The sequence below is a fragment of the Berghia stephanieae genome, chromosome 12 (genome assembly GCF_034508935.2).
Source record: "Berghia stephanieae isolate SIO BIC M18660-M18661 chromosome 12, UCSD_Bste_1.3, whole genome shotgun sequence".
Lineage (NCBI taxonomy): Eukaryota > Metazoa > Mollusca > Gastropoda > Nudibranchia > Aeolidiidae > Berghia > Berghia stephanieae.
Window position 1 is genome coordinate 34,765,679 of NC_088371.1, and position 15,568 is coordinate 34,781,246.

Sequence of the window (15,568 nt, forward strand, 5' to 3'; positions counted from 1 at the left end):
CCCAAGGTGGAGTTTGCCGCAGTTTCTGGTGTGAAGGATGGGCATACAGCTCAGTTTTACATAGTTTTAGTGATGTGGAGTTTTACCCTTGTAAGGCTTCAATGTACTGATTAAATGAGATTTTTTTACAAGTGTAAAATTTGTTTAAGTTTGAAATTAATACAGATTAAAATAGTAATTGCTTGCTACCTTTTTGGATAGGTTATTAGTTTATCGCAAAGTACTTTTTACTTGGTCTAAAAGACCCAGCTACCCAATCACACCAGAAAAAATTCCCAACTGCATTCGGGATAGATACTGGTCTTTTTAACTGTGAAAGGAGTGTTTTAATAACTAAGCTATCTGAACCACAGGATGTTTGTAATTTTTTGTTTTAATTATTGTATCTTTATTTTTTTTTTTCTTCTTTATTCCACCAGTCACAATTACCCATGATGCCTGATCACCTACCCAGTCTACCCGGCGTTTCTGATCTTCTCGAATCCATCAAAGCTGTGGAAAAGTTTGAGAAGGAGAATCCACACTGGTTCTCCACACACTTTGAACTCATCGAGACAAAACCTCCAAAAATTGAAAGATTTGTCTCTAACACGGATTCATCCTATGGATCTCTTCTTAGCACCCAGCGATCTGTCACACCCCCGCCCGACTCTAGCCCCATTTCAGTGGACCTCGCACGTCCTAACTTTCCCACTGACAGTGACTATTTTGATAGTGAAAGTTGCCGGACGGTGAACACAAGTTGCCCAGATCCAGACCAGGAAATCGAATACGACAGCAGCCAGAGATCAGATTCTCAGTTGTCCGATAGCCATGGCAGGCAACCTGAAGAAAATGACACATTTGCCACTCGCAAGAAAGTACTAACCCCTCCAATAAATAAATCTGACATCAAAAACATAGAGAGTATCAGCGCTGCTATTGGTGGTTTTAATGAGGATTTTTATCAAAAGAATCCCAGTCGTAAGGTAAACGAGGCCCCGAATATATCAATTGTTCCTCCATGTAACCAATCCCAGATTAATAACATCGAGAATCTGAGTGTTGCTATCGGTAATCAAAATCAGAACGTGAACCACTCAACTTCTATCAAGCCACCTATTTCTGACAAGGATATCCTTCAACAGCAAAGCCAGGTCTCGGAGTTTAAAAATAAAAAAAATCAAATAATACTAAGTCCTCCCAGAGATGTTTTACCCAATACTGACAATGCCAGTAACACGTTCAGCCAGTATTTGACCAATGCAAATTCAGACTTCAAAAACAACGTTTCTGGTCCTTTTTCATCCAAAGGTATTACAGGAGAAAGGCTTGATGAGCAGCCTGGCAGAATCGGAAAAGAACGGATTCGTCTGCCAGTGGATGTTATCCCATCTGAGATTGTTGATAATTTTAGTCAAGTCTTGGATCATAATGTAAACTCGGACTTCAGAAGCACAAGCAGTTCAAGCAGTTCATCGTCTGAAGATGCTACCAACAAGGACACCCCTGAAAAATTTAATAAGAGCAACGGGAAAATTCATAATCCAATCTGTCCACCCGTGAGTCATATTTCCTATGAGGGCGCGGACAATCTTAGTGAGGCACTGAAAAGAATGAACCCAAATTCAACAAATTGTTTCGTGTCGTCAATGCAAGGCAGCGAATTAGCTGCCACAGCTGCCGTTTCTAATACTGATGGAAAAAGTGATGATGATAAGAGGAGAAATGATAATCAAAATAATTATAATAATAATAATCATGAAAATCGGAAGGCCATCCGTCCTCCGATTCAGGATTTTTCACGCCAGGATATGGACAATGTCAGTGATGCCCTGCAAAATATAAATGCCAAATCCAAAGATGGTTTCTCAACAATATTCGTCTAGTAAGATAATTATTTCAGAGGTGACAGAGGATTCTTGTGCTCTTCTTTTAGGTGGATCCTTGCTGGATGTAGCCAAAAGGTTAAGGAGATGAATAATAATAACTTGTTTTCATTATCCAGTTACATTCCCAAATTGTGTCAGCTTCTATTTGTAACACTATCCACTTGATACACATGCTTCATTTCATTCTTTTGGGGTTTTTTTTTGGTTGTTTTGTTTATTTGTTTGATTTTGGGATGGGGGGGTGGGGGGGGGGGGGGGGGGGTTACTTTATTTTTTTAAAAATGTTTTTGATCTATTTAATTCTTTTCTTTTGTTTTTGGGTTTGTTTTTTTTTTTTTTTTGCTGTTGTTATTTGTATTTTGTTTTTTTATATGTTATTTCGTTTACATTTTACTGCAATATTTGTGTTTGCTGAAGAGAAAAATAAAGTGAGTAAATGCGACTCATACATAAGGGAACAACACAAAACAAACAACGTTTCAGCCCTTGGCCTTTGTCCGGAGACAAACAACAAAACTTGCAATGAGAAACATCATATTATGTCAACCCCAATTTTTACAAAATTTAAAAAAAAAAAAAAAAATTATATGACTTGTAAAATAACTTTAAAATGTTTTTTAAGAATAAGCATCACCAAGTATAAATATACTTATATATTGTACAGTATTTTCAAGTTTCCTAATTATTTTTAATAGCAGTAATTTACTTTTACAACCCTTTGTTATATATTATATAAATTGAGAGTGGTTTTCCAAAATAATTTAAATCAATTTTTTCACTTTTCGAGATTTTGTCTTCATGAGCTGAATTGAAACGTAAATTTTATTGTTATAATCAATTGACACAAGATTGTCCTTAAAATTGATACAAGTTCACTTTTAATTATAATAAGATAATAGGCCCAAAAAGGGAATTCTAGGGAAATAATCCTTTATCTCAAAATCAGAAAAACTGAAATAACGAGTTTTTGAAAACCACTCTTTCTACATAAATTTGAAATCCACACTATAGTTATGACTTATGTTTATGATTACTATGTATAGGGATTTATGCAGGGTTTACACAAGAAGAAATCTTATTATATTTTAATGTATCATATGAATTATATTGAATTACTTTTGCATTAATTGTTGCTTGCCTCTGGAGATCACTGAAAAAAAATAAATGAATTGAACATTTATATTGCGCAATATTCACTAAAAGTACTCAAAGCACTTTACATGGGATTCTCAGACAACAGCAACATTTAACATGTATGACGAGACATGACATGACGTCTTTAAGGTGATATTACAATATTTTTCCAGCCCAGAGCGGGACTCAATCAGAATGTGAGTGTCACACCGCTAAACCACAAAACTGCACTTAGCAGTTACAGTTTTGAACGCGCTGTTGATGGGTCTTCGCTAACTTACAGATTCCAATGTCCCGTAGATAATAGGGCTGTAATGTCGTTCAATTTGACTTTTTTTTTTTAATCTGTTACTTTGTATCTTCAGCAGAAATTGTGTTTTTCCACTGGTCACTTCTCACAAAAACAAAACCCAATATTACAAGATTTGAAGTATTTTTTCCATGATTCTAAATTTTATAAAATAAGATAAGATACTATGACACTTTTCCTTTTGACAGTAATTTTATGTTGTGGAGTAAAAGAAGTAACATTAACACAACTGTCGACATTTTAAGACAAAATTGTGATAATTGAGTGAAATAGAAAACAACACGTTCACCTCTGGCCATACCAATACCAACCTCGCAGTTAGCTTGATGTTATTGGTCATTTTGTGTGTGTATTTGTCTGTATGTATGTATATGTGTGGGATCTATTTAGGCTGTCGCTACAAATGTAAAATGATGGACAGAATGTGTCTCAAATGACATATATATATTGATGCTATGAGTTTAGGTAAAATACTCACAACATTCGCCAGCTGGATATAAAGCACCACCAGACAAAAACTATGTTTAACCTTAAATGTGTCAGTGCATGACGTCATTCACTGTAACAAATGGTCCAAGTCTGATTGATGTCATGTAGTGAGAACCGATCATTAAAAAGACTGTCAAAAAACAATAACAATGAGCCGAGTGACTTCAACTTTGTTCCTTTGTTATATCTGGCTGGCAGATGCTGTGAGTGTTTTACCAAAATTCATTGCGCATCGATACACAGAAAGCCATAATTCAACTTGTAATTCTTTAAAAGATCCTTTGTCACGTGAATAGTAAGCTGATAGATTCTGTGGACTGTAATAATAATGTAATGATTGAGCTTTTTTATTGCGCAATATCCGCTAAAAATGCTCAAAGCACTTTACAAGTACAAAGGGTCCCTGGACAACAGCAACATGTCAGGCGATATTACAATTTTTTCAGACAGAGACAACGCTGTTAACGACCAGGTGGAGATTTTTTTCTAACCCCCCCCCCTTGTCCAACCAGCAGTGATTGGATAGCTGGATCTGTTAGATCTGGTGGAAAGTATTTTGGGATAGACTAGCATCCTATCCAATGGATAACAAGCATTTTGCTATTGTCCGTTTTACACTTTAAAGACCGGGATAAACTCCAGCTCCATGGGCCTATTGGCTCTGAAGGACTACTTCTTTTTTTTCCACCTCGACATGAAACCGGATTGAGGCATGACTAAAAAAAACAAAACAAAACAGATTGACAGCAGAGAAATATTCCTATGGCCTCGATCTGTGTGGGGTTTTTTTAATGGTGTATTTATTTTTTCATTGTATTTTTATTCTTGGCTGAAATGTTCAGAGTTTGGTATTTTGTTGGGTTTTTTTTTTTTTAAAGCTGTTAAATTTATTTTTGTTTCTTACTTTTTACAGTCCACAGCTTCTAGCAGTTCAGTATCACTTTTTACAATTTATATATTGTTACGTTACTTAAAATGTTTTTGATTGAGATTGTTTTATCCATCTGGTTGCCAAATTATCAATGCTTTCTTTCTATCAGCCGTATCAGTCATTTGTTTTACTTGGGTAAACACGATGATTGAATTATGCCAGTAAATTTCACATTCGTCTTGAGAAAGTCTTATTAATTCATCGTGTTTGGTTGACAAAGGGGAAAACCCGAAATATCCTCACCGTTTGTCTTTGTGAATTAAATTGAACTTCTAATCCATTTTTTTTTTCATTGTTATTTTTATAAAGACAATTTACCATTGTTCTACCTTTTATTTATTCAGAAATTGATACATGGCTGGTCCTAATTTTGCTCTCATTGTAAATAAAAAAAAACTATTCCATCATGTCGACATTGATTTTCAAAATTTTGATTTTTGTTTTACAATTGTTGCTGGCTCAATACTAATTATTGTTGTTGTTTTAAAAAAGAAAAAAGAAATCGTTTTTAAATCCTGGTGAATTATTTTTTAAAAAGTAGGTTTACCTACAATATGTGACCCATCGTCTCAAAATAGTATTATATCTAAGTGGACCAGATTTTTTAGAAAAGGACAAGTTAAAATGCAGAAATGTGTCATTTTAGTTTATGTGTCACTAATTTAAAAAAAGAAGATATAATTTATTCTTTTTAACAAAACATAAATCTAAAATCAAAGAGGCTTGAAAATTTTTCTCCTAAAGAGCATATAAGAAAATATTCTGCCCAAAGCTTCTCTCCACCAAATGCTATCACCTTTAAATCATAGAAAAGAATAGTTTCCCCTTAACTGTTGCCTTTAAACAAGCAATGCTTTCTGCGTGGGGTTCCTGAATTCCCGTATTGGGCAGGGAGGCACTTACTGTGTTACTCCCCCTTTATCTTCTTTCCAACATGCATTCTGTCTTTTGTCTTGGGATGAAATTACTTGGTTTTGTCCTGGCACTGGCTGGGAGGGAAACAGTCAAATGTATAGTTAGTTTTGTGAGATGATATTTTTTTTCCTTGTAAATCATCTCTGTTATGCACTGTATTATGTTTTATTTACGTATTATATATATGATTTGTAAACATTTGAGTGTATTCCTCTTAGTGGGGACCTGTGCTTGTGTCTGGACGAGACTTGTTGGTGATCTCAAACTAAGTAATTTGATAGTGTGCTCTTGGAATCTACACCTGTTTCTTATTTGAACCAATTCGCCTTTGTCTAACCTTATCTTGGGTGCTTTAATTGTAATTCTAGAACTTTTTGCTGTCCCATTTTCTTCCCTTTTACTGGTGTTGATATGCCCTAAATTTGTTGCAAGCGCCGTAAGATCATTAAAAACAAACAAACAAAGAAACAGAAATTTATAAAAATCCAGTTTTCTGGCTTTATCCAGAAAATGGGACATCCCTGATTAACTTAACTCAAGTCTTGTATTTTGTACTATAAATTCAGTATTTTAACAGCTAAAGATCATCCTGACACGATACTGTTTTGAGACAATTGGTCATATATATATATATATATATTATTTTTGTGATAAGTAGTTGAAGTTGAAAATAGAAATCCAAGCCATAGGTATTAAAATTAAAATGTTATTTTATTTTCTTCAATTTCGCGTTTGCAAATTAAAGTGTAATGAATTTTATGTTAAATCATCTTGACATGACAAAAATGAAACAATCATACCTTTTAATAATATGTAAATAGTTTTTTAGTTGTTTTTTCTTTGGGGGGAAGGGGGGAGGGGGGTTGCCTTTTTTTTTTTTGGACATATTTTCATAATGCTGTAATATTATCTTTTGGGGGTGGATGGGGAATGGGTTTTGGTTTACTTGTGATTTTTTTTTTTTTTTTTCGCTTTGCTTTTAATCTTATGCATGTATCGTCAACTTATCAATATTCTGAATATGAATTCTGTTTTGGAGTAATTGTTCCATTATTTTTTTTTGTCTTTTGTTGTTTTTTTTTTCCTTTTTTTTTTTCTTATTATAACTTCGGATAGCGGTAGGCAACACCTACCTATAAAGGGTGTGTGTGTTTTGTCTCTGGGGAAGGGGGAGGGGTAACAGATCCACGGTGAATGAATATTTTATATCTCTGTTTTCAAATTGACATGTTCTTATTTATTTGCAGCTCTGATAACCCAGATTTTTAAGTTGTTGTAATGGAAATACTCTATGCAGTCTCAAGGACGCTTTCCGTGAATTATACAGTTGTCAGCTTGTCCTGTGCTTGTTGGAGTCCTTTTGTTGTAATATATTTGTCTATGTATCCCTGTCTTGTGCCAACTTTTGAAATGCGAGCAATTCATGTTCCGTCTTTAGTTTTGATGGAATAGTTTTTTTGTTTGTAGCCTCAAGGATACAGATTCTCCTGGTGCTGATTGGAGCAGACGATGGTATGTCTTCAGGTCGGCATTTAGTGTTGTTGGTAGAGATGTTGGTGTTCGTCCGCGGTATTTCTTCCCGGCATTGAAGTATTTCTTCATTGCTGTCTGGGCTGGTATGTTGTGGTCTCTTCGGCATTGAAGTATTTCTTCATTGCTGTCTGGGCTGGTATGTTAGGGTCTCTTCGGCATTGAAGTATTTCTTCATTGCTGTCTGGGCTGGTATGTTATGGTCTCTTCGGCATTGAAGTATTTCTTCATTGCTGTCTGGGCTGGTATGTTATGGTCTCTTCGGAGAATAAGGACAAGAAGAATCCATTTTTATTGTTTTATTCAATATAGGTCAGTATAGTATTAAATTATCAGACCTGCAAATATGTGTAGGTAGTTTTGAATAGGTCTTCCACTTTTATACTTTACAGTGAAAGACAAAAACATTGAGAATTATCTATCTCATTTTTTTTTCATTGTAGAAGGTTAAAAACTAAGAAGAAAACAAAAATAGCAAAACAGCCTATAATCTCTTACACCGGGATCATGTGACCTTCGCTCCTTTGCCCCTAGTATCATTTCATCATCAACAGATCCACGGTGAATGAATATTTTATATCTATGTTTTCAAATTGACATGTTCTTATTTATTTGCAGCTCTGATAACCCAGATTGTTATGTTGTAATGGAAATACTCTAAATGTATTGTATTTTGCAACAATGACAAATCAAGGTCATTATGAATGATCTTGGCTGCGCAGTCTCAAGGACGCTTTCCGTGAATTATACAGTTGTCAGCTTGTCCTGTGCTTGTTGGAGTCTTTTTGTTGTAATATATTTGTCCATGTATCCCTTGTGCCAACTTTTGAAATGCGAGCAATTCATGTTCCGTCTTTAGTTTTGATGGAATAGTTTTTTTGTTTGTAGCCTCAAGGATACAGATTCTCCTGGTGCTGATTGGAGCAGACGATGGTATGTCTGCAGGTCGACATTTAGTGTTGTTGGTAGAGATGTTGGTGTTCCTCCGTGGTATTTCTTCCCAGCATTGAAGTATTTCTTCATTGCTGTCTGGGCTGTTATGTTATGGTCTCTTCGGCATTGAAGTATTTCTTCATTGCTGTCTGGGCTGGTATGTTATGGTCTCTTCGGCAAGTATTTCTTCATTGCTGTCTGGGCTGGTATGTTATGGTCTCTTCGGCATTGAAGTATTTCTTCATTGCTGTCTGGGCTGGTATGTTATGGTCTCTTCGGCATTGAAGTATTTCTTCATTGCTGTCTGGGCTGGTATGTTATGGTCTCTTCGGAGAATAAGGACAAGAAGAATCCATTTTTATTGTTTTATTCAATATAGGTCAGTATAGTATTAAATTATCAGACCTGCAAATATGTGTAGGTAGTTTTGAATAGGTCTTCCACTTTTATACTTTACAGTGAAAGACAAAAACATTGAGAATTATCTATCTCATTTTTTTTAAATTGTAGAAGGTTAAAAACTAAGAAGAAAACAAAAATAGCAAAACAGCCTATAATCTCTTACACCGGGATCATGTGACCTTCGCTCTTTTGCCCCAAGTATCATTTCATCATCATCATCATCATCATTATTATTATTATTATTATTATTATTAACATTAACATCATCATCGTTATTGATAATGTTATTAATTATATTAATGCCACTGATATTACTGTTATTGTAATTGTTATTATTATTATTATTATTATTATTATTATTATTATTATTATTATTATTATTATTATTATTATTATTATTATGGTAAATAACATGCTTTTGTTTTTTGGGGGGATTTTGTATTGTATTGTTTTGTTTTTTTGTTGTTTTTTTTTAATTGGGGGGGGGGGGGGGGGGGGGGGGGTTCTTAATCAATAGAGACAGCTATATACTTTATAAAACAAAACGCTTGCATAAAATTTGACCTGCTTACATTCTAGCATTTCATATCACTTGACTTCCACTTCCAGAAAATAACAGAGCTTAATTAAAACGTACATTGCAATAACCTATTTGCGTTTGTTGAAGGTTTTTTTTTTCTTGTTTTTATTTTTTTTTTTTTTATTATGTGTTATTCGTCTTGTCAGAAAAAAAAAAAAAGCTTTTGGACAGTGTATCTTTTCTTTGTGCCTGGATGGGATTTTTAGGTTTTGTCAAAATAGACACATTGATGGAATGCGCGTGGAATCGTTTGTTCCCTATTCCAGTTCCGTTTTTTCTTTTGTGCTTTTACAACTTTTCCCCATAGGCAGCGTGGTTCAGCGGTACGGTATTTGCTTCGTATCCAAAAGGTACCGAGTTCGACTGCCTGCCTGCCTACCTTGAGCAAGTCACCTTGCCCTAGCTCACTTTGCGGCGCTGCACTGAGGCTAACGCCTGGGTTATTCCAGTCTTCTCTTGGAATAGACCCTGAAGACAAATTTCTCCTTGGGGATGAATAAAGGGAATTTATGTATTATTATTTATATATTCTCCCTTTTAATTGGTGCTGAAATGACCCATAAATGTTGAAAGCGCTGTGAAACCCGTAAAAACAAACATACGAGGTAGATGAGTTATGTCACGTTGTCTTTTGCTTGTGAAGCGAGTGCCCAACCAACTGAGCTATCGGGACCCCCATACCTGTTTACTAATATTAACCAAAAAAAAAGATTATATTCTGTACTTACTTTGATTTTGCCAAAGTTTAAATTGTCAATATTTAGTTATATTTACTTCCATTTCATATCTGATATCCTATTCAAAATAAAAATCAAAATTTACACAACTAGCCTATATTTTGTAATTATATTTTAGTTATAGTATGTATTGTTTTTGTACTTGGACTTTGAATGTGTGTTGTGTTTTTTTTTTTTGTTTTTTGTTTTTTAAATTAAAAAAAATTGAGCTTTTATATAGCGCAATATCCACTAAATTCGCTCAAAGCGCTTTACAAGGGGTCCCTGGTCAACAGCAACATTTAACATGTAGGATGGGACATGATGCCTGTTAGGCGATATTACAATTTTTAGGACAAAGACAACACTGTTAACGGCCAGGTACTCATTTTACACCTGAGTACGGTGAGAGAATGTGAGTAAAGAGCCTTTTCCAAGGACTCAAAGCGGGTGGTTGGATGGGAGCATCACCCTTGAATCGTATACCTATGATGTTCGCATGGGTGTACGATCCGATAGTGATGTCGTTTCTTCTTCTCTTTACTAGCCTATCCTGCTTCTTTGGTTTGTGATTGTATTTTTGACAGGGGATATTTTTTTTTCTGTAAATCTTCTGCCTGTTTGTTCTTGGTTATTTATAATTTAGCTTATGATATCTTTAGGTTATGATTTTGATTTACATTTGTACTATTTTTGTTAGTGTTAGATTGCTTGTTTTTTTGTTTCAGCGGTCTCTCATATAACCTCAATTGTGTTGGAAGAGACCTAAAGCAACAAACAAACAAGGACTCAACTATGCGGCGAGCGAGGCTCGAACCCAGGACCTTCCAATCCGAAAGCGAGTGTCATACCACAAGACCACATAGCCACATAAATTTAAATATAATCCTTCAGAGCCATCAGGCCCATTTTCCCAAGTTTCTACAGCAGGAAACTGGCAATAGCAAGTGTATCCTACCCTTATGATAGGACAATGTATATTGCAAAGTACTTTCTGCAAGATCGAACTGACCCAGCTACCTGGGATGAGTCTTTTGACCTCCCATAGTGGGTAGGAGATCACTTACTGTGTCTTCTACCCTTCTATATCTGTTTTCTGAGTTTCTCTTTGCCTTGGAATTGGAATGAGATACTATAACTCCTATAGTGGGCAGGGAGGCATAAACTGTGTCTTCTATCCCCCTTTATCTTCTTTACAACATGCTTTCTGTCTTTCCTGGCACTGGCCAGATACCCTAGCTGGGAGGGAAACAGTCAAATGTATAGATAGTTAATTTTGGAAGATGATATTTTTTTCCCTTGTAAATCATCTCTCTGTTATGCACTCTTCTATGCGTTATTTACATAATATTATATTATAATTTGTAAACATTTGAGTGTCTTCCTGTTAGTGGGGACCAGTGCTTGTGTCTGAATGAGACTTTTAGGTAATCTCAAACTTAGTACTTTGATACTGTGCTCTTGGAATCTACACGTTTCCTATTTGAGCCAATTGCCCTTTTTCTTACTTTTCTTGGGTGCTCTAATTGTAATTCTATAACTTTTTACTAACCTATTTTCTTCCTTTTTACTGGCGTTGTTATCACCTAAATGTGTTGCCGTAAAAATAAAACCGATTACTATTGCTTGTTTTTGTCACAGCTCTTGTCCGAGTCCTCGGCTGAATGGGAAACAGTAACAGTCAAATGTATAGCGTTCGTTTTGGGAGGTGATATGTTTTTCCTTGTAAATCATCTCTGTTAAGTATCGTTATATATTTATTGTTTTGAATGTATCATGTAAAACATTTGAGTGTGTTCCTCTTAGTGGTACAGTGTCTAGATGAGACATTTAGGTGATCTTAAACTAAGTACTCTGATAGTGTGTTCTTGGAATCTACATGTTCCCTATTTGGACCAATTCGCTTTTGTCTTACTTTTTTTCTGTGTTTTTAAAATATAAATCTTGATTTATTTTTTTTACCATCTCAGTTTCTTCCTTTTTACTGGCGATGATATGACCTAAATGTGTTTCAAGTGCCTTAAAGTAAAGCCCTGAAAAAACAAACAGTAACAGACAAACAAGACCCAGCTACCCAATCACTACTGAATAGACAGGTATGGTGGTCCGAATAAAAAATCTACTTCAGCTGGGATCAATCTCGGCGAATGCTCTACCAACTGAGCTATCGGGACACATCCCCCCCCCCCCCCCCCCCCCTCTATATACTGTTTGGGGTGGTAATCAAATTATTGGTATGACACAGGGCTCCTCTGCTTTTTTTTTTCTTTTCAATTTCTTTCTTTCTTTTATCGGTGCGAATGTATCTTTAAAAAGCGTAGCCACCATGAACCCCTATGACCTGGGTGGGGTTCTTGACCTCCCATAGTGGGCAGGGAGGTACTTAACTGTGTTTTCTACCCCCCCCCCCCCCTCCCCCCCTATACCTTGTTTTCCAACTTGATTTCTGTCACTGTCTTAGAATGAGATTACTATGGTTTCGTCTTGGCCCTGGCCAGATGCGCTAGATGTATATGTTTGGGAGATGATATTTTTATCCTTGTAAATCATCTCTCTGTTATGCACTGTATTGTTTGTTGTTTTTTTTTTTTTACATGTTATATATAATTTGTAAACATTTGAGTGTATCCCTCTTAGTTGGGAACTGTGTTTGTGTCTGGATGAGACTTACTTTTAGGTGATCTGAACTAAGTACTTTGATAGTGTGCTCTTGGAATCTACATCTGTTTCCTATTTGAACAAATTCCCCTCTGTCTTACTAAGTCTTACATTTTCTTAGGTGCTTTAATTGTAATTCTAGAACTTTTTACAATCCGATTTTCTTCCTTTTTACAGGTGCTGAAATGACCTAAATATGTTGCAAGCGCCATAAAACCCTTTAAAACAAAACAAACAAAACCCTATGACGCAAACAAAACAGACCGTCTGCTGGGAGAGATGTGTTCAGTGAAATCTGCACAAAGAAGTGGTCACATTTCTGATGTAGATATATTTGAAACAAACAGGAATATAACAGGTTGAAGAAAATATGGATAAAAAGACCCCTCTCCCCTCCCCAAACAAAACAAAACAAACACCTTAGCACATTTACTAATACTTATGACTAACCCTTATACTTATACTTATAGAAGAAAAAAAATCCTCCAACTTCAAGCTAACCCTAATTTGAAAACAAAAACAAACCTTAGGACTTCTATCAATACTTCACAAAACAAAATGGCGACAGAAAACCAAAACAATGGTCGTGTCAGGAAAATTTAAACTTTCATTAATCTTTAACTTTAAAGGTTTGTTTTAGAGTTGTTAAAATACTACTATCGAATTGAATAAATAAACGCATAACAAAAGAACCACAGTGAAAATACAAATTGAAAGAAATGCTAGCACAAGGAGCTTTCGGAAGACCTCCCGTTGCCTCGGCATCTTGCTTTGGGTGAATTTTAAATTAGGCTAAATCGGAATCGTGAGTAAAAAAGTACTGTGTCAGACCAGCTTATAGCAGACGAGAAACTGGGTCGTCAGGGAAACGAATTTGTTGACATAATCAGAGTGAGTTCCCTTGGCCCTGACTGATGGGGAGAAGGCTGATGGTGATGATGATGATAATTTATTCCTGTAATGTTGAAGTTGAATTTATATTGGATTTGCACTGGAAACGGTGAATTCGATATGGAAAACGTTCATATTTATTGGTCTTTGAACCGTATGAATTTGATCCAACTTTAAGTGACGTAAATTACTATAGACAAAGAGGGATGAAGAATTAGTGCATGGGCCAGTGGGCGAAACCCTCCCCCCCCTGGGGGAGTTTTCGCCACATGGTTTTTCTGAAACAGCAATATATCTTGAGTATTAATCCGGGTGTTACCGTTTTTTCAAGTGTCATTTACGAGAGTTACGGCCCTTGAAAGGTCATTAGGTGCAATTTTTTGTGAAATCGTTTTTGTGCATAAAATGGTTGTTTATCACCTTAAAATTGTTTCACATACAATCAATAATGGAATTTTATTGTAATTTCTCATTTTTTGCCTCATATCATAAAATATTTTACAAAGCCATATAGCGTTTTAAAATCTTTGATAGCCATTTTCTCTATAATTTGAAAAAAAAATCTATTACAGTGTACTTGTTTCCCTTCAGGATGAATAAACAAGAGGGATTTTGCACTAGCACAATTCAGGCATGCTTCAGGGACATATAACACAAATTAATCAGGGTGTTACAGTTTTTTCAAGTATCATTTACAGGAGTTATGGCCCTTGAAAGGTCATCGGGTGCAATTTTTCGTGAACTCATTTTTGTGCATAAAATGATTGTTTATCACCCTAAAATTGCTTCAAATGCAATAAATAGTGGAATTTTATTGTCATTTATTATTTTTTGCCTCATGTCATAAAATATTTTACAAAGCCATATAGCGTTTTTAAATCTTTGATAGCCATTTTCTCTATAATTTGAAAAAAAAAAGTCTATTACAGTGTACTTGTTTCCCTTCAGGATGAATAAACAAGAGGGATTTTGCACTAGCACAATTCAGGCATGCTTCAGGGACATATAACACAAATTAATCAGGGTGTTACAGTTTTTTCAAGTATCATTTACAGGAGTTATGGCCCTTGAAAGGTCATCGGGTGCAATTTTTCGTGAACTCATTTTTGTGAATAAAATGATTGTTTATCACCCTAAAATTTCTTCAAATGCAATAAATAGTGGAATTTTATTGTCATTTCTCATTTTTTGCCTCATATCATAAAATATTTTACAAAGCTATATAGGGTTTTTAAATCTTTGATAGCCATTTTCTCTATAATATGAAAAAAAATATATATTACAGTGTATTTGCTTCCTTTCAGTGATAAATAAACAAGAGGAATTTTGTACTAGCACAATTCAGGCATGATTAATGGGCATATAACACATATACATTTGTAACATTTGACCTTGCTGTAGCAAAGAAAGCTTACGATATTGTCTGGCAAAACCCACAGCTTTACAAAACAGTCATTATTCACCTGGGTGTCTTTCACACCATAATTTCATATCTTGGTGCCCTGGGAAAGCTCCAAAGTGGATCTGGTTTTGAAGAAATTGTGACTGAAGCAGGGCTATGTGCACATGGTTCTATGGATAGGGTTATGAGTGGAAAGAACTACAACAGGGCTATATGAGTGCATGTGTCTGTTTTGGAGGCTCTAGAGAGGCTTCTGCTTGCAAAATTTGAGCAGGACACCGATTCAAAACTCAGTAAAGACCTCATGTCTTACATAAAGGAATTCACCGAAGGAATTTCAAGCCATACAGCTAATAAAATTCTCCAGTCAACTGTGTATGCTGAGTTATTTTCCCAGTATGAAGCCTTCAAAGAGAGTGTCCGCTCAGGAAAGTACGGAAAAACTGCACAATACTGGATCCAATACATGGACAGAGTTTGGCTTCTCCTCCAGTTTCTGCGAGCTACAAAGACAAACAACTTTCTTCTTCATATATCTTGTTTAAAAGAACTGTGCCCACTGCTTTTTACCATGAATCACCATAATTATGCCAAGTATCTCAGTGTATATTTTGTGTCACTAGCCAACCTGATTCATTCCCACCCAGGGGCAGAAGAAATGTTACAAGATAATGGATTTAGTGTCTCCAGATCAAGGACGCCTGCTGGAAGAATAGCAGTTGATATGACCATTGGACAAACAATAAACAAACATGCAAAGACAAAAGGAGGTATTGTTGGGTTCAGCAAGAGTCTTCCAAGCTATT

The 15,568-nt window shown here is 35.4% G+C and overlaps 1 protein-coding gene across 5 annotated transcripts in view; it reads left to right on the plus strand.

The window, feature by feature from the left end:
• Positions 1-3,036, plus strand: part of LOC144957682 (uncharacterized) — a 95,370-nt gene extending 92,334 nt beyond the window's left edge. For 4 of the 5 annotated variants that reach the window (XM_078889032.1, XM_078889033.1, XM_078889035.1 and 1 more), the window contains one exon: positions 420-2,454. In XM_078889032.1, the coding sequence (XP_078745158.1) occupies positions 420-1,868 (1,449 nt within the window). In that variant the 3' untranslated portion in view covers positions 1,869-2,454. Of the gene's footprint in view, positions 1-419 lie in introns of all 5 variants that reach the window. The other variant, XM_078889034.1, reaches the window with a different exon arrangement.
• Positions 3,037-15,568: the final 12,532 nt, after the last annotated feature.